We start from the raw sequence: 23,019 nt of genomic DNA on the forward strand, positions 1-23,019 counted from the left end.
ATTTATTCTTTAATATCCAAGTAAACTTGTGGTTGAATTATGGGAAAACCTTTGTAAATCAGATTAAGTCAAATTATTCAGTTACTTTTTTTCCAGTTGATCTTAATTTTTTTTTAAATCTACTTTTAAATAGGCATTCTATTGGAGATACCAAAGTTCCATTTTGTCTTCAGTCCTGTGTAAAACCTTTGAAATATGCCATTGCTGTTAATGATCTTGGAACAGAATACGTGCATCGATATGTTGGGAAAGAGCCAAGTGGATTAAGATTCAACAAACTGTTTTTAAATGAAGATGGTAAGAATTACATAAAAGTTGGTTGGAAAAAGAAGTACTTCATTTTCCTATGTATATCTAAGTAGCTATTTTTAAAATTTTTTTGCAGAAATTTAAAAGCATTCATACTTTTTTTCATTTGTCCTGGAATTCTGTGAAACCCATAGAGATAGTTTAATCACCTACTTGTTAAAATTGTTATTTTAGGCATCTTATACCACTGGAAAGTGGGCTAGGGAGAAGATTGGGGCAAGGAGTAAGATTTTTGCTTTATAACCACCTATTGGGGAATGTCTTGTAGTAAAATCTCACAATGTCTGGGATTTGCTTTAAGGTAATTCAGTGGAGTGTAGCTGGGGGTGCTGAGTGTGCTTGTTACTGTATGTTGGCAGTTTTTGAAGTTAAATGATGGACACATGGGTGTTTCTGTTCTTTCTACTTTTCTATATTGTGTATATTTGAAAACTTCCGTAATAAGTTTTATGGTGGCCCTAGATGAAATAATAAGTGTTTTTGCTTTTTATCTTTCATAGCATTCAATATTTGAAAGAAACATCTTGTATTAAATACTTGGATAACTAACAAGTCTTAGTACTCTGCAGGAATCCAAAAGAAAAGGGGAGGTCAAAGACAGTGCTTTTGATCTGATAGAGGTTTTAAATCTAAACGCCAACCTATGGATTGGTTTCTATTTTTTAATCTTTCGGGCATATGCTATGTTCTTCATTGTGTGATGAGTAAAGATAGAATTGAAGAAAGCAAGAGTGAAGAAATTCAGTGGTTACAATAATGGTTGTGAGAAATATACTTTTATATTTTGTTTCTGCTAAATAAAAAAATGTGCTTTATACTCATCGTTTTTTTAATGAAGTTATAAGACTGGTATTTTCTTATGCTTCTCCTCCTATTTGTTTTGAGAGCAATTATATTTTCTTACCTGTTTTGCCATAATCTTTCTATTCTAATGCTACGATTGATTTCATGGAGATTTCCATAAACTAGCAACTTCAATAAGGACATCATATGCAGAAGTACCTTATTTATGAAACTCACATCCAGATTTAATATAGAAGGAATTAATATTTTTGTTCTAACAAGATTAAATGTTTTATAAGAAGAATTCATATTTTCCTTTATAAGGCAAAGTAGAATAATCTAGGTGGTTCTGTTGAATTGACTGATTTTGAGAGAACTTTTTAAAGAATAGAACTTGGGAATTTGAATGTGAAGAAGTATTTCAGAAATAAAAAGTAAATAAAATGGGCTTGGGTTAAATGAACTTAATATTATAAATTTTTTGCCATGTACATTTGTAATTTTAAGAAATTACGATTTATTGACACTGTAGTCTGTGAGAAAAAAATCATAATAAGAACTGAGGAATTTAGCACTAGTTTATAATAACTGAAATAGAAAGTTTAACAGAGGTTTTGCCTTGATATTCCCGAGCTAGAGCCAATACTAGAAATCTCGGAAGTAGTGGGAAAATGAAGGCCTCACTCCTTCCTGAGTTCTGCATAGGTTCTGTACTCTAGAGTCTTGGTTTTAGAGTAGCCCCAGCAAAAAACAGTTTGTAGGTCTTTTTCATATTTAAAATGTCAAGAGTAGATTTATGGTGAAACTATATTTTGTGTGTGTGCATGTGTGTCTGTGTATCTAGCATTACAACATTTAAAAAAATGTATTAATGCTGTCCTAGCTTTTTAATATTGTGGTGATAAATTAAGTTTAATATGAATATAGTGAATAGATAAAGAAATTATCTTTTTAATTACTCTTTTTAATATCAGTAGTTTTAAAATGTTTTACAGCTTAAAAAGTTATAGTCTTGTGGTGAGGAATTGGCTGATATTTTCTATCATTATAAATCAGGAAATAAGTTACTTGATGGAGGTGTCGGATTTGGAAACCACTATCTCCTGGTGAAGTCCTTTTCCACATTTTGGTAGAAATTAGGTTAATCAACAAATATTTGTATAGCCTTCTTCCCTTATATTGTTAACAGCTATGGGAGGGTACATGGCCTGGGTTCTTAGAGTAACTTATCTAGCTAATACTAAAGACTACAGAAGAAGTTACATACATCTAATAGGGAAAAGAAGACAAACTCAAGCATTGCATACTGCTAATTATATTATCTTACGAGTTTGTACTTCACAGAAGCCAAAATGTATATGTTGGTTTATATGTGTAGAGGATTTGAGAAAAAGGAGAAGTTGAATTAATTTGCATGAGGAAGACAGGACTGAATTGTATAGAAAGAACAAAGTTTGAATGATTAGGTGGGCACTGCAGGATTAAACTATATATAGAGTATATTGAATTTTTATATGGCCCTGTAAAATTCCAGTATAATACCTAAAATATAAACTTAACATTGATAGTTTTTAGTTCTTTAATATATGCATTAGCAAACTTTGACTTAGCCTCAGTTATGAACCACATCTTTGTAAGCTGCATATGCTTAGCAGTTTGAAAAGCTTTTTCTGGTGTAATATGAAAGAACTTTCTGTGTTTATTGCCTCGGAGGGAATAAATGCTTGTTAAAATTAAGCAGTTTTGTGCATTCTGGTTAAAAACATTCCCATAAATTTCAGATGTCGCACATGTCCATTTTGTCATTATACCAAGCACATATATGTCATTATTTTGCATAGTAGCCTTTATTAATTAGCTTGTTATTTGTGCTGTCATAAATATTTTTTAATTAAAAATTCTAAAGTAAACTTGTAACTCTCTTCTCTCTACGGCAGAGTAGATTTCACAGTCAGAGGTTTTAGACTGCAGTAATGCTGGTGTTATAATATCTCTGGTGTATTTCCAAACGTTCACATGTCTGGGTTTCGAGCCAAAGGCAGAGTGAGCAGTTGCTTTCATCTGAAAATTGCACTGTCATGCCATGAAATGCTTTAGTGTTCTTTGAAAGAACCTCTTGATTGTAGCTTATGTAGTATTTGCAGAATATTTATGATTTAAAAAATATTAAATGCCCACATTTATGTAGTAACATGAAGAATAGCTGCCTTCTAGGACCCCAGTGTCTAAACCTTATGATGTCAAAAAAAAACAAGAAAGGACAGATACATGAATATCTACACAAATACAAGTATAAACTAATTTAGCTCAGTGGGATTTCCATATTCTGCTTTCTGTCTGTGTGTGGTTATTCTTTCAAGTGGATAATGTAGGAAAATTTTTGTTTCTTGGCTTCCTCTTGCCAGGTAGTAATTTTCTGTGCAGCAGTTCCTCTCATTTCATGTGATCTCGGAGAAAGCAAACTTCTCTTAGCATAATATGGAATAGGTAAAATCTTGATTGTGATACTCAGATATTATACTAAGTTTTCTTTTAACTTTTGGAACTAGTTGTTATCATGGGTAACCCAAAATGTACAATGTTTAAAACCTAGCTACTAAATCACATTGTTGATCTTATGTTGAGGGAAACTGGTAGACTATAAGTTATTCAATTTTTTGTCTTTATTGATTTTTTTAAATTAAAGATTAGCCCTGAGCTAACATTTGTTGCCAGTCTTCCTTTTTTATCTTCCCTTCTCTCCAAAGCCCCCCAGTACATAGTTTTGTATTCTAGTTGTAGGTCCTTCTGGTTGTGCTGTATGGGATGCTGCCTCAGCATGGCTTGATGAGTGGTGCTAGAGCCACGCTGAGGATCGGAACCGGTGAAACCCTGCGCCGCCAAAGCAGAGCACATGAACTTAACCACTCAGCCATGGGGCTGGCCCCTAAAAATTTTTAACAGCTTTGTTGAAATACTATTCATGTACCATACAATTCACCCATTTAAAGTGTGTAATTCAGTGGCTTTTGGTATATTCATAGGGTTGTGCAACCATCGCACAATCAACTTTGGGACTCTTATCAACCCACAAAGATACCTCGTACCCATGAGCAGTCAGTACCCCTTTCTCTTCTACACTAGCAACTAGTAATCTACTTTCTGTCCTATAGATTTGCCTATTCTGGACAGTTCATATATTTGGTCTTTCATGACTGGCATATTTTACTAGCATACTGTTTTTAAGGTGCTTTTGTGTTACAGCATATATCAGTACTTCATTTTTTGTTGCTGAATGATATTCCATTATATGGATAATAATGCCACATTTTATTTATCCATTCATCAGCTGATAGGACATTTAGGTTATTTCTTACTTTTTTTTGTGAGGGAGGATTGGCCCTGAGCTAACATCTGCTGTCAACATTTTTTTTTTTTTTTTTATGTCAGCCACCACCACAGCGTGGCCACTAACTGACGAGTGGTGTAGATGTGCGACCAGGAACCAAACTGGTTGCCGAAGCCGAGCATGCTGAACTTAATTACTAGGTTACCAGGGCTGGCCTGTGATTTTTGCTTTTTGACTATTATCAGTAATGCTGCCATGAACGTTTGTGTACTAGTTTTTTGTGTATACATATGCTTTTATTTCTTTTGGTTATTTACCTGGGAGGCAGATTGCTGGGTCATATGATAACTCTTGGTTTATCAATTTGAAGAACTGCCAGGCTGTTTTCCAGAGCTCAAAGTTGTTTAGCTATAGGCTCATCTCACAGAAGATGACTTACTTAAAATTCAAGGAGGCTAATAATGTGGCAATAACCTATTTCTGCTAGATTTGTCAAGCTAGATAAGAACTTGTTCCCAAAGAAATAAATCACCCTCACAAACAGATAAATTAGGAATTATGCCTTCAAATAAATGTTTTCAGTGCCCTAAGAGTTTTGTGTTTGGTGTTTGTGCCATGCTGTGAATGAGAAAGTAATTATTTGAGATTTAAAATTCTATTTATTGCAAGAATTAGGAGAAGAGAGAGAAGATTTTGGATGAACTTAAATTTTAAGTAATTTTTCAAATTATGTAAGAAATACATCCTTATTGTCAGGAAATATAGAAAGTGTAGAGAAAACAATTTAAACCCCCTATAATCTTTTTATCCCATGTGTATCACTTGTTTATGTTTTATTTTTCTGCATATATATGTGTATATACATAAACACAAAAATAAAACACTTCAAACAAGCAAAATTGGGTTCACACTCAGTGTGCTTTTTCCAAGGTGAGTTTTAATAATAATATTATTTGAGAGTGTAAGGTTGTCCCAGGTACTTTCTAAGCATTTTATATGTTTTAATTCATTGAAGCATTACGACTTGCTGAGGTGTCAGTGCTATTATTACCCAGTTTACAGATGGGAAAATTGAGGTACAGTGAAGTTTAGTTACTTCCCTGGGGTCAAATAGAAGTAAAGAGCAGAGTTTGGAAATTTGAATGTGCCCTTACACTACTATTCACTGTCTTTCTGTACATGAATCTTTGTCTATATAATTATAATGGCAGCTTCTTAGAAGTGTATTACTTGTTTGATATGTCAGAGAGTTAAATGCATTCCTCTACGCCCCAACTCCCCTCCCCCCCATAAAAGAACTATAACAATGGCTTACATAAAGTAAATAGATAGATGTTTGTGGGAAGTACCTATGCATCGCAGAAATGATATCAGATATTTGAAATAATGATATTGCTTTTATATTTTACAGATAAGCCTCACAATCCTATGGTAAATGCTGGAGCAATTGTTGTGACTTCATTAATAAAGGTAAAATGTTGACATTTCTTTTTAACCTAGTAAATTTTTTTAATAGCTAAGGCATAAAGATAAATCTTGGATTATTTATGTAGAACTGTGAAAAGTTTTCTTTTGGTGTTAAAAAAAATTAGTTCTATGGTGTAAGGTTAGGATTTTTATTTATTTCAAAGTAAATGATGTAATTTCAAGGGCCAAATGAAAAACAGATGACTCATTGTAAATTTCAAGTTACTCTTGACCTGAAGATCTGGCAGAAATTCAAAAAGAAGTCTGCTGAACAATAGGCACAGAAGTTTTTCTTCTTAAAGTTTTGATATTTTTTTCTTTCTCTTCCTTTTGGCTCTTCTAGAATGAACAGATGTAAACAGAATTAAAAGCATTTTACTGTTTAATGTTTGTCATCAGCACATCTAGGAACAAATGTTTTGGTACTTTGTGTTAAGACAAAGTACATTCAACCTTGAATAATTTCAAGTCCTTTATACTTTCATGAGCTATATTCACAATTTTCATTTGAACTTGTTTCATTTGTTTTCCTTTATCATATAATAACTAAAATAAGTAATACTTATTCCAATTATTAAGTTATATTATTTTTCTTATACTTTGTTTTGCATTATATGTTTTGAGGGTTTTTTTTTAGTGTCTGGTTTGTCTTAATAATTGGAAGCTCTAATGTTGTTTTGAAATAAGTATTTGAAAATGGTTCTATTGTGTCATACTGTTTAGATTTTTAATTATAAATTTCATTTATATTCAAATACCTTTCATTTGTGTTTGGAACCTTTATAGACCTTCAGTAAATTTGTGCCTATCTATTTTAAGCTTGAAAAAAACGTAACTACATGGCTTTGTAGATTCCTTACTGGGGATGGGAGACCCTGGTTACACAAAGAATGTTTGAATATAAATTTTTCCTTGGCCCAATTAATAAAAATTCATCTAGTTTGTATACTTGAAATATTCTGTTAAGTTTCATGAATTTTATATATTCATGAGAAAAAGCCTTTAAAATAGAAGACTACTATCTTAAGAATAGTACTATGTTTAGTTGCTATTTTAGGGCAAATGCTTTATAAGCGTTGGCCCACTTAATCCTTGTAGCTCTCATGAGGTAGATATTATATCCAAGTATTATTTAATGTAACTAATTTTAATAAGCTATGGAAATTTTCTCTTTGCCCATTATAACATCTAGTTATTCATGACTGTTTTACCTAAGAGAAAAGTTGTCAGTTTCAGGTGAAACTATTTATTGTAGAAAATTATAATATGAATATGTGCTAGGCACAGTCCTGCCTTCAGGTAGCTTACATTATAGTGTGGGGTGTATACAAGTAAATGGGCCCTTACAATGAAATTCAATAAATATGGATGAGAGAAATGTCTCATTAATAATTGTTCAGATTTGAAGAGTAACTTAAATTAGAGGTAAGGAAAATTATGATAATACAATGTATGTGTTAGTGCTTGATGAAAAGCCACTAAAATGGTTCTGAACCTTTTTAGGTCTTCCCAGAAAAATGTTCACATACCGTGATTTTATGTAAACTTTAGGGAGTTCACAGACCCTTTGAAGCTGATTCATGGATCCCAGTTTAAGAACTCTTACACTGGAGAAAAATTAGCATGGCACACCAATAGTATTTTCAAGAAAGAGCTTATGTGAATGATTAATAGAAGCCTTCCTTAATTGCATGCAGTTCAACATCGTTTGTTTAGTGATTCATGGGTTTAATATACCACACTGAAATGCTGCATGTGGCAAATGCATGTCTGGTCATACTACACAGTTACTTCATTGGTTTCACTTAGCATGTTCAGTCACAAGCCATAAACTATACGTTGAGCCACAGTAGTAGGAGCGCTTAGAAACAGAGTTACAAAGGCACACATACCCAACATAAGTGTGGTTCAGTGTCCAACAGTGCAAAAATTTAACTGAGTCATCTTGTATTTACAAATTTGATCAGTGATTTTAAATTTATAAAAATTTTAAATTGACAAAGTTGGAAATGAGGCTTTGGAGTATGGTTCATATTTAAGATCACTTTCTTTGAATTTTTGTTTTGTTTTGTTTTTAGAAGGTGTTTCACAAGTTGTTGTGTTTTTCTTGTCTGTTTGTTTTTTTTATGAAGTTCGTCTAAATCTTGGAGGGGTAAGCCTGATATACCTCTGTGTAAAACTGCCCCAGAATGTAATACTTTTCTTAGACTCTTTTTTAAAAAGAATTCAAAACTCTGAAAAATAGCTGTATGTGATCTTTGCATAATATTTATGAATTGCTAGTTGAAATTGAGATAATAAAACTGTAGGCAAAAGGGTCTTCAGACCCAACCCTCTTACTTTGTGTAGATGCGGTGAGGAAACTGAGATTGATAGGTTCTAACAGCAGTGGAATTGGGCTTGAGCTAAATCTCCTGATTTTTTGTTTGCTGTTCATTAGAATTTACTCTGCCATATTTAATGTAAGTGTTTGCTCTTTGATGACATCTTTCTCTTTACCTTGCATAGTTAAATTGTCCAAAAAGCAGAAATTTTATTTTCTGAATTTTAACTTATACAAAAGATACCAATTTATTGGCTTAAAAATCACATCTGATTTTCAGTGGGTGAATATGGTCATTCTTTGGACATTAGACAGTGCTTCCTGTCTGTAAGGAACGAGGCCTCTTCTCAAGGACCTTTCGTTTGAGTACCCAAAGCATGGATATTTTACCATAGCTACTAGATTTGAATTCTGTTTTTTAGCTCTTTTAGTTGATTACCTTAAGGCTATTTTTTTTTCTTTCAAAGTTCAAGACTTCATTATCGTGCTATTAAAAGATTCTCCTCATGTTATTCCCCCTCCCCCACACACAAAAAAATTAAGTAGAGTCTTTAGTAAGACTCTTTATTTCGTAATTTTGTAGTATTGATATTTTTTCCTTGTAGGATTGGTGGTGATCCTCAGGAAATGGGGGAAGAGGCAAAGCAAATGTTCAAAAGGATTAGCAGATTGTGGAAAAAAGGAGGATTTGGACAGAAGGAACCTGTTGCATAAATTCTTAACTTCTAAACTTATAGGAAAACTCCAATATTTAAAATTTTAAACAAAGCTATATAGGTAAATACCTTCATAAAAACAAATGTCATTTTGTACTTAAAATGCACATAATTCAAAAAACCATAAAGGTATTATACTTCCTTTTTCTCTATGGTAGCTACTAAATTTAGAAGAGTACTTTTTGATGTAGTTTGTTTTATTTGATGATGATGATGATGATGTGGTTGCTTGATTTAAAGGAAAGAGTGAAAATAAATTTGAAAGTAGCAGAGTTATTCTGAATGAAATAGCAGTATCTTTATGTAATTTTTTTTCTTTTCAGCGGTAAAAATTTCGCCTAATTAAAAAGTTTAAAAGTTAAGGTCTGGCAATAACATGAGGGTTTGGGTGGGAAGATGAGGACAACATATTACGAGATAATTGCCACACTTCTGCTTTTTTATTTTAAAGGCAAAGAATGAGTTACATTGTTTTCTTCTTCTTTGTTTATGTCTCTTATTCTAGTAATTATTTCCAGTTTTTTTTGTTTGAGGAAACTCGATTTTTTTTTAATCAGAAGTATTTTTTAATTGAAAAAACTGGAGGTTTTTTCCTTTCTTTTTTAAAAAAACAACATGATCATGCTCCATGAAACTTAGGACAAATTTAGTTAATATGTATGTAATGCTCATTTTGGTCATGTTAGCAGTAAACTGTTAGACTTGCTTATAAGCCATATTTTTTGAAGGCACTTTGTGGCTCTGGGAAGCATGGATGACATCTTGGACATGGTAACATTCATAAGAAAGGATTATACTGGTTTATTTACTTCATGTTTACATCAGTTGGTGTATATGAGGTTTTTTTTTTTTTAAATAAAAGGCAAATAATTTATTGCCAACAGAATCCACTTTTCTGTAACTTTATTTTTAGGTTAATCTATGAAAATACTAGATTTAAACCTTTTTCACCTATAATATCTATTTGAATATTCCAAGTATTTAGCCTTAAGGCATTTCCTGTAGTGAGATTAAACTAAAAGTATTTTTTTAAATCATTTTCAGGTAGCTCTTTTTTGCCTCTTGCTTCTATGATCTCTAATTTTCAGTCGGCTTTTACACCTCCATACTTTATGAATGGAGTAAAGTGATTTACTTATAAAATAACTGATTAATATGTTGACTCTAAATGAGTCATTTTTATATTAAATTTATTGGCAGATGTGTCCCTGTTAACAGTGATATTTTCACCTGTGTTACAATGCATAATATGTGATTCAATTCATGAGTATGTTGTAAAAACAGGCTATAAAAACACTCCAGTGTAGTTATATTAATTCTTTTAATAGTCAGTGTTAAAACTCAGTGCCTTTTTATCAAATTTTCTTTCCTAAAATTTTCTTCAAAGGAATGCAAATTTTTTGACTTGAGATGTGTTTATAGAAAAATAAATTTGTGTAATTTTCTAGTCTCGGGGTCTGATTACTACCATTTTCAAGCAAACCACAATGGTTTGTTTTTTAAAAGTCATTTGGTGAATGAATTAGAAGTGTTAGTAAATATATTTTGTCCAGTTTACTTTTTTTTTAAGTTTTCCTGCTGTACTTACTACAAGTTACTGTACCATTTTCAAGATTAAAATAACATGATATCTAATAATCTGTGCAGTGAGTTAAAACTAGGAATTTTTTTCCAAGAGATAAGGGACATGGATAGTTTTAAGACTATCAGTTTCCAAATCCCAGCTTTCATGTGTGCTTTTCTTAAAATGAATTTGCCTTTGGTTCAGGTTTCCTCTCACTTTTCAAAGGAGAGGCATACTTCTCGTGTGTCACATTTTACTGTGGTGTACTGCTTCAGGTTGTAAAAACTTAATAAGTACCAACAAAAGAGAACATTTTGAAATATTGAAGTCAGTGGTATTGAGGATGTGAATCACTATATAATGACTGGGAACAAGTCTCTTGTATACCACCTTGTTTCCAGTTTTTGATTTCAATAAAATGGAAAGAGGATCTAATCAAGTTGTTAGTTAATAAGACCATTAAGCATAATTTTTGAGGGTAGATTACTGTGTGACTTTTGCATGTAATGAGATAGATATGTAAAGAACTGAGTGACGTTGCTATAACAAAACCTTTTCTCTTTCCATCTATTCATCTGTTGTCAGCAAGATTTCTCAATTCATACATCTGTAAAAATTTAAAATAGAGAATTAAACTCCTCATTCTACTAATAGAAACTATTCACTGATAGATGAACTAAATAAAAATTACTATTTCAAAGGGAAAAGAAAATATTCTAAAGGAGCAGTTTTTGTATGTTAGCATGGGACATCGTGGTGATTAGCAAATAAACATTTTTCCTTTAATGTTTTATGAAAATTTTCAAATATGTACAAAATAAACAGAATAGTATAACTAGCCCCCATGTACCCATTCCTGGCTTCAATTTTCATAATATCTGTTCCTCTGCACCCCACTACTGGATAATGATGATGGTTTTTTTGCAGTTTGTTTTTTTGCTTTTGGGGAGGAATTTACTCCACTTTATTTTGTATGAGTATGTGTGTTTTTTCTAACATCTTTAGAAATAAACTTTATACTGTAACTTTTTCAAAATTAAAATAGCATAACATCTAATAATTATTAGATCCCATATATATCCCTGGGGTACATGAAATCTTTCCAAGACATGCAAGGGCAAATATATTTTGTTGACAGGTTAAGTATTTCCAGGGTGGTCTTACTATTCTAGTAAGAACAAACATTATTCGAGTGCTTTTACATTTAAATGGGGAAGTTTTGGGGAGAAATTTTCTTGAGTCAACACAGTCATTCAGATATTTTATTTTGCTTGTTTATATAATCTGCCTAGGACATTTCAATAGCTTGCCCAAAATGTTATAGAATGATAGACATTGGTAAATATCAGTTGTTTCTTAAAAATAGCATAGAAGCAAAACTTAATTGTACTTTAATTTAGTAAGCTGCAAAGTAGACCAAATATATGACCACAGTCTAGGGTTGAAACAAGTTTTTTTTTAAATTAAACATGACAGCCAAATAAAGAAAATTTGTATTAATTTTATAGGGCACAGTTTAGGTCAGAGAATGAAAGTTCAATATCACTTGTTTATTTTACATTGATTAATTGTATAACCAGTTATTATCATGTGACATCCCAATGCAAATGCTGACATCCTTTTCCAAAAGAGTTGTTTTTTTATGCTTTTTCAAAGGTTAAAAAGGTTTTTGTGGTTTAAATGTTGTTACATATTTTACAGCATTAGGATCTATGGAATATTTTGACAACTGCAACAGTTCAATGAAGTTGGTAATTTCTTCTTTTAATTATTTTTCATTGAACAGCTTTGGAGTTACATTTCTACATTTTGATTTCTGGTGTATTAATAAGGAAAGAAAAACTTAAAATATGTCAAAGGACACTTTAGAGAAAATACTTAGATAAGTGATTACAATATGACTGTAGCTAAATTATCCTTATCTTGTTTAAGCTCTGTTAATGCCTAATTTTGATAAAATAGTGTGGTGTTCTTTCCAGCTACTGATTGTATGTGTGATTGGACATCCTTTCTCAAATAAATTGACTTGTAAGATTTCACAGATTATCAGCCACATCCTAATCCACTTGTAAAGTGGAGAATGAAACTGGCTTTATTCAATTAAATGATACTCTGATACAGGTTTTCTTCCCATAATGAAATTTTAAAGTGCAATGTTTTGGATTTTTTGAGGGTAAAGTTAGAAAATTTTGTTTTTATAACTTTAGTTGTCGAATTATTTTATTTTAAACCTGTTTTAAAAATTAGAGATGTATTGTTTCTATTGGGTGCATATCACCAATTAATACGTTTGATTTCAGATCTACAACTTACTGCTTTGTAAACTTCGCCGAGGTAAAATGAAACCATTTGGCTACTTGAACTGATCTACATTACATAGATTTTTCCTATTGACATTTGCAGTAGCTAACTTCAGAAATAGAAGTGATGAAACAATACATCTTCCATGCTCTGAATTGGCATAGTGCTAAATAAAAATATAGCTAATTTTTTAGGGACTGAACTATAATTTTTTTTCAGTTCAAGTATTGTTATAACAAGTGAGATATTAAAGATAGAGCCTTCTCTATATAGTAAATTGTATCCAGATTGTTTGCTTATACTAGGATTATAAAAGATTAGTTAGTTTTGCAACGTAACTCATTTTTCTAACTCTAATATTGGTTTAAAGTTATTTTAAAAATATAAGTAGATTGTTCTGAATTGAAAACCATAATTTATATATACTTAATTCTTTTCTAAGGGTGAAACTTTAAGTTTTTTAAAAATATGAAATTAAATAAATAACATACATTCTAGCAGATTGTGTGTTGTCATGAAAAATAAGGGGACTTGGGGTAACTTGTATTTAAAATTCTGTAACTTGGGTTGGGTAAAGATATACTTGAAATAAAGCATTCCCTTTGTAATTCAGATCCATTCTCAACATATGGTGCTAATGAAAGAACATGTAAAAAGTTTATGTAAATATTAAATTACTTTAGAAGTATTTTCTAGATCTAAAAGTACTAATGCGCAGTATATTAATTATAATGATAGCAGTTTGAAATTTTGATATTATAGTCACTTAAAACTTAACTATGGTGGTGCCTATATTAACATATTTATGTCTCATTTCTTTGCAGCAAGGAGTGAATAATGCTGAAAAATTTGACTATGTAAGTGCAATATAGAATTCAGTTTTCATGCTACATTCTTTATATATTTGTTTTTTGATTACTAATACTTTCTAATTTTGGTTTATAGGTGATGCAGTTTTTGAATAAGATGGCTGGTAATGAATATGTTGGATTCAGTAATGCAACGTGAGTCTGATTTGTGACTTAAGTGTTTATAATGGGTCAGGACTCTTTAATTTTCAAAATCTAGATTATAGAATTTTATTTTAAATACTGTTTTGTGATTCCATATATATATGAAGTATGATTTTATATTTTTATATATATGCACATGCACACACACACATATACTCACTGTATTTAGAATTAATCTTTTCTTCCTTTTTGGTCCTAGGACTGACTTCAGTGAATAAATAATTATTTAAAATTTGGTCATTAGAGGGAAGTGAATGATTTCTAAATTACCTGAGGGGGGGGACGCTTAAAATGCTTTAAGTATTTTCAACAAACTTTATGGATAATCAGAATTAGAAGAGATGCCAAGTTCACTTCAAATTACTGGCATTTATTCAATTTTCTCTTTTTCTATAATACCTGTCTTAACGTTTCTTAACCTGTGTGTGCCTGGCTAATTTGATTTTTACCCCAGTTTTTTATTTTGAAATTTTCAAGTCTGCAGAAAAGTTGAAAGAATAAATGATGAATATCTGGATATCTTTCATTTATATTTTCTGGTTAATATTTTGTCTCATTTGCTTTTTCTCAACCTCTCTCTTTAGATAAACAGTTAAAAATACGTGTATCTCTACATATATATGTAAATATATGTAAATATACATGTATGAGGGCTTCTTTTTCTCTGAACTATTTGAAATTAAGTTGCAGACGTCATGCCACTTCACCCTTAAATAACTCAGCATGAGTGTCCTAAGAATAAGGACATTCTCTATGTAACCACAATACCATCAACACACTTAAGAACGTAAATATTAATTTTAAAATATCATGATGTTAATCAATATGTAAGTGTCCCCAGCTGTCCCTGAAATGCCTTTTATGACCTTTTTTTTTTAGGAACTAATGAATGAATGTTCATGCATTACATTTGGTATATCTCTTTTATCTTTTTAAAATAGAAAAGGCCCCCTGTCCTATACCCTTTCTTTTTAAAATTTTATTCAAAATTTTATTCAACTTTCTCGAAGAGTGCCAACCAATTGTTTTATACAGCAGGAATTAGCTAACTTTTTCTGTGAAGGACCAGATAGTAAATATTTTAGACTTCTGTGCCATATGGTGTTGCAACTACTCACTTCTACTAAGTAGGAAAACAGCCATAGACAATATGAGGCTGTGTTCCAAAAAACTTTATTTGTAAAAACAGGCAGCAGACTAGATCTGGCCCATGGGCTGTAGTAGATATTCCCCATTTTGAATAGGTCTCGCTATTTCCTTGTGATTAGATAAAGCTTAAACAGTTTTGGTGTGAATACTAACTAGGTGATGCTTTGTACTTCATGTTTCAGAGGGCAAAAATTTTGAGGTTGTTTGCTTTACCAACTTTTATTCATCAGCTTAAGTATCTTCCATGAAGTTTTTCCTGAATCTCATCTCGCCTCTCTTCTGTGCTTTCATATTACCATATTTTATTGAACTTAATTCTTTGTCTGTCTTTGTCCTCTCATCACCATTAGACTTTGACCTTCTTAAGACCTGGATAGAGTATCTTCCAATTCATTTCTGTATTCCTCTTATATGGCTGATATTAGGTACTTGATGTAGTGTTTGATGAACAGAATGCTAGGCACTGGGATAATGTCTAAGTAGTTAGTCCTTTATACCGTGCTGATGTTTTTTTAAAAAGTATGGCAAGTTGACATGTTTATTTACAAGAACTTTCCCATATCCAACATTGTTTTTCTGACCATAGAAATATTAAAATACACAGTTAGAAGGGGCTGTCCACGCATGATCGATAATGCAAACAGTATCACCCACAGTTCCTCTTTTGTCAGCAGTCTTCTGGACGCTTGTAGGTTGAGCTCTGAAATGTACCACAAATGGAATCTATCTGAGTCAAAACTCATCTATTTCTTCCCAAACTGCTCTTTGCTCCAGGGATCCTCATGTCAGTTGATTATCACCATTCTTTCAGTAGACTATTTTAGAAATCCAGGCTTTGTACCAGACTTCACCCTGGTTCTTCTCTTTCCCATCAGGTCAGAAGACTTGCCCAACTGCTCTCATGTTCTTGTGTTTGATTATACAGCTCCTTCCATTTCTATCACCACTACCTAAGTTCAGGCTTCCTGTAGCTCTTATTTAGTAGTCTCATAATAACATCACTTATCCTTTCTTTTTCCCCTTTCCTAAACTGATGACAGAGTTATCCTCCTAAAATGTAGATCTGACAAGGTAACTTGTTTGAAAGCCTTCAAGGTTCATTCTATAGGCAGTCGGGAGCCATTACATTTTTTAGCATTTTTCGGTCTTGGTAATTTGATCCTAGCCTCCTTTGTTAGTTTGCTGTTTCTCTACTCTTCTCCATGAAGGATATTTCCCAGATACATCAGAATATTTGCCATTCTTCAATGAAGTCCTGTCTTTTATACTTTTATAACTTTGTTCACGCTGTATGAAATTTGCCACCACCCAGGCTTCCCCCTGAAATCTGTTAATCCAGCAAATGCTGTAAGGCTCATTTCATGTGTCCCTCTCTCAGTGAAATTTCCATGGATTCCCTCAGTTTGAATTGACTGTTTATGTACTTTGGTGGAATCCAGAAGATTCTGAAATTTTTTAGTATATTTCAATGGTGGAATGTTTGATAACTTTAAAATTAGCTTGTTTATTTACAAAATGTGAAGCAAGAAAGGGCCTAGTTCATTTCAGTCCTTTTACAGCTAAGAAAATTAAGGCTGAAAGAATTGTCACTTAAACGACTTGCCCAAGGCCACATAGCTAGCCTGTTGACAGAACTGGGACTGGAGCCCAGCAGCCTCGACTCTTAGGTCAGTGTTCATTATACTGCACTTTGCTGTACAGATTAAACTCCATTATAATCATACTTTTACAGAAAGTAAATTAATAGAGCCAATGTGTTTTTTTCTTCTAGGTTTCAGTCCGAAAGAGAAAGTGGAGATCGAAATTTTGCAATAGGATATTACTTAAAAGAAAAAAAGGTTTTTAAATTTTGTTTCTATTTCAAATAATTCTTTTATTTAATAAAATACATGAAGATGCATGCTAAGAACTCAACAATAGCTTTTCAGCAACTACCTATTAATATTTAAGGTGCAAAAGTTTTTGCAAAACACTCTTGAGTTAATGTTATCAAAGTGTTAATATTATTAAATCAGTTTGTATCTGGCAGTATTCAAATTTTCACTGAGTTATATTACTACAAATTTTGCTTAAGGATTAGCCCGTTACTTTTTCCAAAAGTACAGTGCCTGACTATTGTTGATTACACTTGACTTTTTAATTTTAAGTGGCTGGTCCAGTAACTTGTTTTATTGTCAGTTAAACTAGTATCTATAAATCTATATGTGATATAATTTTGCTTTATTTTTCTTCATTATTTCATGTTTATACCCTTTTGTAGGTTGTATACTATTTTGTTGTCAAAATGAAATATTTGTATACATTTTAAATTTAATCTTCATGCATCCTTTGCTTATGTGCATATATTTTTTTTGCTATGTGCCAATGTTTTTAATTGCCTTTCTATTTTTTTAGTGTTTTCCAGAAGGCACAGACATGGTTGGTATATTAGACTTCTACTTCCAGGTAATTTACTTTAACTATATGAATTGTTTGTATAAATTTGTGTGTCACATTAGATCTCTCTGTAATCTTGGCTCTAAGCCAAGAGAAAATACATTTCTCATTGACTCCCAAAAAAATGTCTTCATGAAAGACAGTCTCATATCTGTATCTTCTAAAAAGTCATGCCTCAGAATGTAATACAGAGAATTTTTTTCTGTAAAAACTTTATATTTAAGAAGTATCAAAAATAATGTACAGTTCCTGTAATTGGCTTCTCCTTATTATAAACTGAGCTCTGTCTTGTTTACTTTTAAATTTTGTTTGGAGGAGTTGCTTGTTTCTTTATCAGAGAGTTCATGTTAAGCATTTTAAAGTGACAGTTTCTCAGTTTGTTTAGTTCATTTCTGTAGTGTCACATAGTGACTTTTCTTCTATGTTAGAGGAGCTCTCCATATTCATGGGGAAGGGGGCCACTCACCTAATCTGCTGTGGTGTAGAACTCAATGGAAGATAGCCTTCCAGGACATCCCTCTCCTCCACCCATATTTTCAGTTCAGTTCATTCTTACAGATTTAATATCATGGTGTCTCTGATGGTCTATAAGCTACATAGTAACAAATCAATTATTGTTAATTTCTAATCTACCTTACATTTGCCTGCCTTTACTTTTGAAGATGCTTTAATTTTAACCTCTACTAATCTTAAAAAATACATAAGAGAGGTTGATAATGAAGTAGATTTTGATGGAAGTCCAAGTCACAGTTTGTCACCTGCCCAACATGAAGAACTGTGAATTGGGAAACCAGGCTATCAATATAAAATCAAGATCTAACTTGGCCACTTTTTAGCCGTGTGACCTAATTTCAATTTCTGAGGCCTGGTTTCATTATCTGTAGCATACGCTTGACATCTAACGTTCTGCATTACATTGAAGATAACCTGAGATGATATGTGTGAAATTCCTTTGAAACTGTTGTTAGATGAAATATAGTGTCATGTTGGCTTTTATCTAGTAGGCTTTATTTTTTTCCCTAGCCCATATGAATTTCTTCTGTTTGTTAAAGTTTCTTTTCCTCTAGTGTTCATATTTAACTTTGGCTGTTATGGCATAGATGCTACTAAGCTACTGTGAAATTTCTACACTTCAGAGCAAAAATCAAGAGACACCCATAGAAGCCCTACCTGTTACTTTTGTGGAGAAGAACTGCTTCTAATTAAACCTCCATCAGGGTATCAGGAAAGCACTCTTAAATTGGCATTTGTCGTTAGGAGTGTATCACCTTATGACAGACAAAATGCCAGTTAATACTAAGTATGATGAGGAAATGATCATTGGAATTTAAATCTTGTTTCTTTTGGAAAACCTTTCATGATTAGATCAACTTTACTATAAATCTTTGCTATCTGGGTCAGTACAGTAAGTAGATTCTGTAGTTTTGAGAAATAGGGAAGAGGTTTTGTATAAATAGGCAAAAGTGAAAGTCAGTCAAAAAGTGGCTCCCAATCAGTTTTCTAATTCACTGTAGTTAAGAAGTTTCCCTTCTTGCTATTTCCAAACCCCTTTGTGCCTCTTGTAGATCCTGACGTATGAGTGAGGAAAGTTTGTAAGTTGAGAAAGTCTCTTCTTCTTCCCCCTTTGCACTTTCCCTTTCTCCTCTGCTTGCCCCTCAGTTTTGGTTGCTGATGATGAAAAGTAAAATAGAGCATATTTATTGTTCTTTTGTTTTATGGGTAAATTTAGGTTTGGTGTGGTAAAGTATTTCCATTATTTTGATTATATTTAAATGCAAAAATTTCATCCCACAGTGTACCTGGACTTTGTTTTTTTCATTCATCATAGTATATCCAGCACCCATAGTCAATATCAAATATTTGAATGTTAATAAATGGTTTAAAAGGAAGCATTTTGGTTTAGGCACACAAAGCGTCCAGGCAAGAGCTGTCTTAGATTTTTCTTCCCTTAGTCCTTTGCATGTTACCGTATGGGGATGCTGGGCTTTGTTATGGTGAAATGTCAGGCATTTTATCATTTTTTTCCTAAAGTGGGAATTTCTCATGTAGATGCTGTCATAATACTGATGTATGTTGCTTTATCTTAAAAATATATCATGGCTCCTTCTTCTCTAGTTTGTGTATCCTATGGAAAGCATTAATATTTAAGCAACTTTGAATATCACATGGGGCAGTTACAAATCTTAGTGCTTAGAGGCTGACTCTTCCTATCCTAGTTTGGCTATTAAAAGACTGAATAGCTAGGTAAGTCAGGATAACCTTAAAGGGGCTAGAACTTTGTTCAAATAAAAATCTTTGGAATATCATCAAGTTATGTTAAAATAATCCCTTTGGAAGAAAGATTTCAGATTTATATGAAATACCAGATAAAACAGATTATCTTAGAAGTCAAGTGAAATACTAAAAATAATGTGGGCCTAAATTTTCAGAATTCCCTTTTTTCTTCCTTTTAGCTGTGCTCCATTGAAGTAACTTGTGAATCAGCTAGTGTCATGGCTGCGACACTGGCTAATGGTGGTTTCTGCCCAATTTCTGGTGAAAGAGTACTGAGCCCTGAGGCAGTTCGAAATACGTTGAGTTTGATGCATTCCTGTGGCATGTATGATTTCTCAGGGCAATTTGCTTTCCATGTAAGTAATTGTTTAATCTTAATTTTTTCTGGCAAGAAACTAGTCTGGACTGGTTCTTTTAAAAATGCAGTTTAGAATTTGTTTCTAAAGCTGTACATTAATTTTTGAGAGAGAAGCTTGTTTTCAAGGTTAATTTGTTACAGAATTGGTAAAGAATATAGTGAAGCACTCTACCAGATGTTCTTAAGAACCTGAAGTTTAATTTATAGAACCTCATCACTTCTATTTTTAAGACATTTCAATGTACAAGGTTAGTACAGGCTTTCTTTTAGTTGTTAATGTTTTGCATTATAGTGATTACATGCCTCAAGAATTCCTTAAATTCAGAAGTAGTGCATAATTGTAATGTTTAACATCTTTGGTTACAGCCATAGATGTTTCAAAGGGCTAAAAGTATGTTAAAGTTAAAACTTAAAAATATAATGCTTTAAGCTTGCTTGTACATTTGCTACTTGTGAAATGTATAGACTTTTCTTATTTCATTCTGCTTATGTCAACTTCTAATGTGCTAAAAAAAATTTTTATTTTAAAGTTTAGAAAAATAGATGCATTTAATGTTACCCCTCACTCAACTTCAGTAATTATCAATACACGACCATTCTTGTTTCATCTATATGTACACCTACTTCTCCTACCCTTGTCATAGTTCAGTATGTGATTTTAAATGATAAGGACTCAAAAAAACCTGCAGCACCATTATTACATATAAAGACAACTAAAGTTTTAATCTTTAATATTATCAAAATATTTAGTCAGTGTTCAGATTATCTGGATTGTCTTATAAGTTATTATTTTACAGTTTGTTTGGCTTGTGCAAAGGGCCATACATTGTGATTGCTTGTGTCTGTCTCTCTCTGTGTTTTTTTTAATCTGTAGTCTTCCCCTTGACCTCTCTCTTTTTTCTTGTTATTTTTGATTGAAAAAACTGGGTCATTTATCCTGTACAGTTTTTCAACAGTCTAGATTTTGCTTATTACATTCATTCCATTGTCCCTTGTATTCCCTGTAAATTGGTAGATCTCATTCAGGTGATTTTTTTGTTTTGCCTAGTTTTATGCAAGAATCCAGCAGCAAGAAATACTCAATGTCTGAATATTAGTAAGCCGTTAATGAACACTGCCCTGATGATTTAATTTGTGTCTTTTATCATAATTATTGTCAAGTTTTACATAATGTAAAATTAAATGTTTTGAAGAGATTTAATTTGAATTACCGTCTTATCTCTATTCCTCAGAATTTCTCTGACAGTATATCACAGAAAGTCTTTTAAGAAGATATAATTTCTTGTTGTTTTCTAGTTGTAAAATATTTTTTTGAATTTAAAATAACTTCATACTTAAAAGCAATGCGTGTTTAATACAGAACAATTAAAAAATATAGATAGGCAAAAAGAATAAAATAAAAACATGTATAGCTCCACAATTTATATGTAATCTACTTTAACTGCTTAGAATATATCTTTCAAAATTTTTTTATATTTAAATGTATCTTAACTATTTATAACTGTCTTTTCATTTACTCTATTATAAACATGTTGATGAATACATTTTTAATGTTGGAATTCTACTGTATGGATATATACCATAATTTTTAAACCAATTCTCTTATTGTTGGGCATAACTTTTCTTATTTTAAAATGTTAACATGAATGTCCCCTTTTTCAAATTATTTTCAGGTTGGTCTTCCTGCAAAATCTGGAGTTGCTGGAGGCATTCTTTTAGTTGTCCCCAATGTCATGGGTATGATGTGCTGGTCTCCTCCTCTGGACAAGATGGGCAACAGTGTTAAAGGAATTCACTTCTGTCATGTAAGCGTATTTTCTTAAGGAAAATAACGATCATACAAGTTGAACCATCCAATGATTCTCTTTTTTTTACAGTTTATTGATTGTTGGCACTCTACTTTCCTGTCTGCCAGTTAGTGGACAGTCATGGAAGTACTCATAGAGCAGCTTCAAACTGCCTCTACCAGACAGCTCCCATAGAATCATTCTTACAGAAAATTACATTTGTTTGATGCTTATATTTTAATTTTCATGGTTGTAGTTAGTTTTCAGTTTCCAAAAGCTCAGCAAAAGATATTAAACTTGGAAAAGTAATTTAAAATCCAACATAAATTAAGATTATTGTACTTTATTCTGTCATCTTTAATCTGCCTCGTTGAATAGCTTTATCCATAAACCACTACCTTTAAAAATCTTTTTTTTTTTTTTTTGAGGGATTGTTACTACTCTTGACTAGTTCAGTATTTTATGTTGTTACCCAAGTCTTGGCTAATATTTCAACTTCTGGTTTTATTTACTGCTTCCTAGAGTCTGCATTGAGTACAGTAATGTTTTCTGCAGACTTTCTCAATTAAAATTGTGACTTATTTTTCAGTTTTTTGTATTTTACAAAAACTAGAGAATGACATAGGATTGCTTATAGATTATAGTAGATTGTAACTGGAATATTTATTTATATATTTGTAGTGCCTATTGGTTATTTGATAGAAGAATTCTTTCATCTGGTCTGTTATAATGCCTATTTTGTGGGAAATGAAAGTTAAACAATTTGAGTGCTGAGCCCTAAGGTCACGCTATATAGTAAGCAGTGTTCTCAAATTTGTGTTCATATCTTCTCATTCTGACTTCAGCCGTCTTCTTCTTCTTCTTCTTTTTTTTTTTTTTTGAGGAAGATTAGTCCTGAGCTAACATCTGCTGCCAGTCCTCCTCTTTTTGCTGAGGAAGACTGGCCCTGAGCTAATATCGGTGCCCATCTTCCTCTACTTTATATGTGGGATGCCTACCACATCATGGCTTACCAAGCGATGCCATGTCTCCACCCAGGATCCGCACTGGTGAACTCTTGGCCGCTCAGTCCTCTTCTTGATGCATCGTGCTGCTTTATTAACATGCAGTGGTGCTTTCCATGAGATAGTAGTTAGGTTGAACAGTATTAGTGTAATTTGTTAAAATATGAAAAAAACAATAGCCAATGAATAGCCAGTTTCTTATACCTG

At 32.1% G+C, this 23,019-nt stretch overlaps 1 protein-coding gene across 2 annotated transcripts in view; it reads left to right on the forward strand.

Moving 5' to 3' along the window:
- Nucleotides 1-23,019, forward strand: part of LOC124237971 (glutaminase kidney isoform, mitochondrial) — a 79,962-nt gene that overhangs the window by 24,822 nt on the left and 32,121 nt on the right. For both annotated transcript variants that reach the window (XM_046658163.1, XM_046658164.1), the window contains exons 6-13: nt 134-297; nt 5,832-5,890; nt 13,616-13,648; nt 13,737-13,795; nt 16,725-16,791; nt 17,348-17,398; nt 19,843-20,019; nt 21,695-21,826. In XM_046658163.1, coding sequence (XP_046514119.1) covers nt 134-297; nt 5,832-5,890; nt 13,616-13,648; nt 13,737-13,795; nt 16,725-16,791; nt 17,348-17,398; nt 19,843-20,019; nt 21,695-21,826 — 742 coding nt within the window. The remainder of the gene's footprint in view (nt 1-133; nt 298-5,831; nt 5,891-13,615; nt 13,649-13,736; nt 13,796-16,724; nt 16,792-17,347; nt 17,399-19,842; nt 20,020-21,694; nt 21,827-23,019) is intronic.

The sequence above is a fragment of the Equus quagga genome, chromosome 4, assembly GCF_021613505.1.
Source record: "Equus quagga isolate Etosha38 chromosome 4, UCLA_HA_Equagga_1.0, whole genome shotgun sequence".
Taxonomy (NCBI): Eukaryota; Metazoa; Chordata; class Mammalia; order Perissodactyla; family Equidae; genus Equus; species Equus quagga.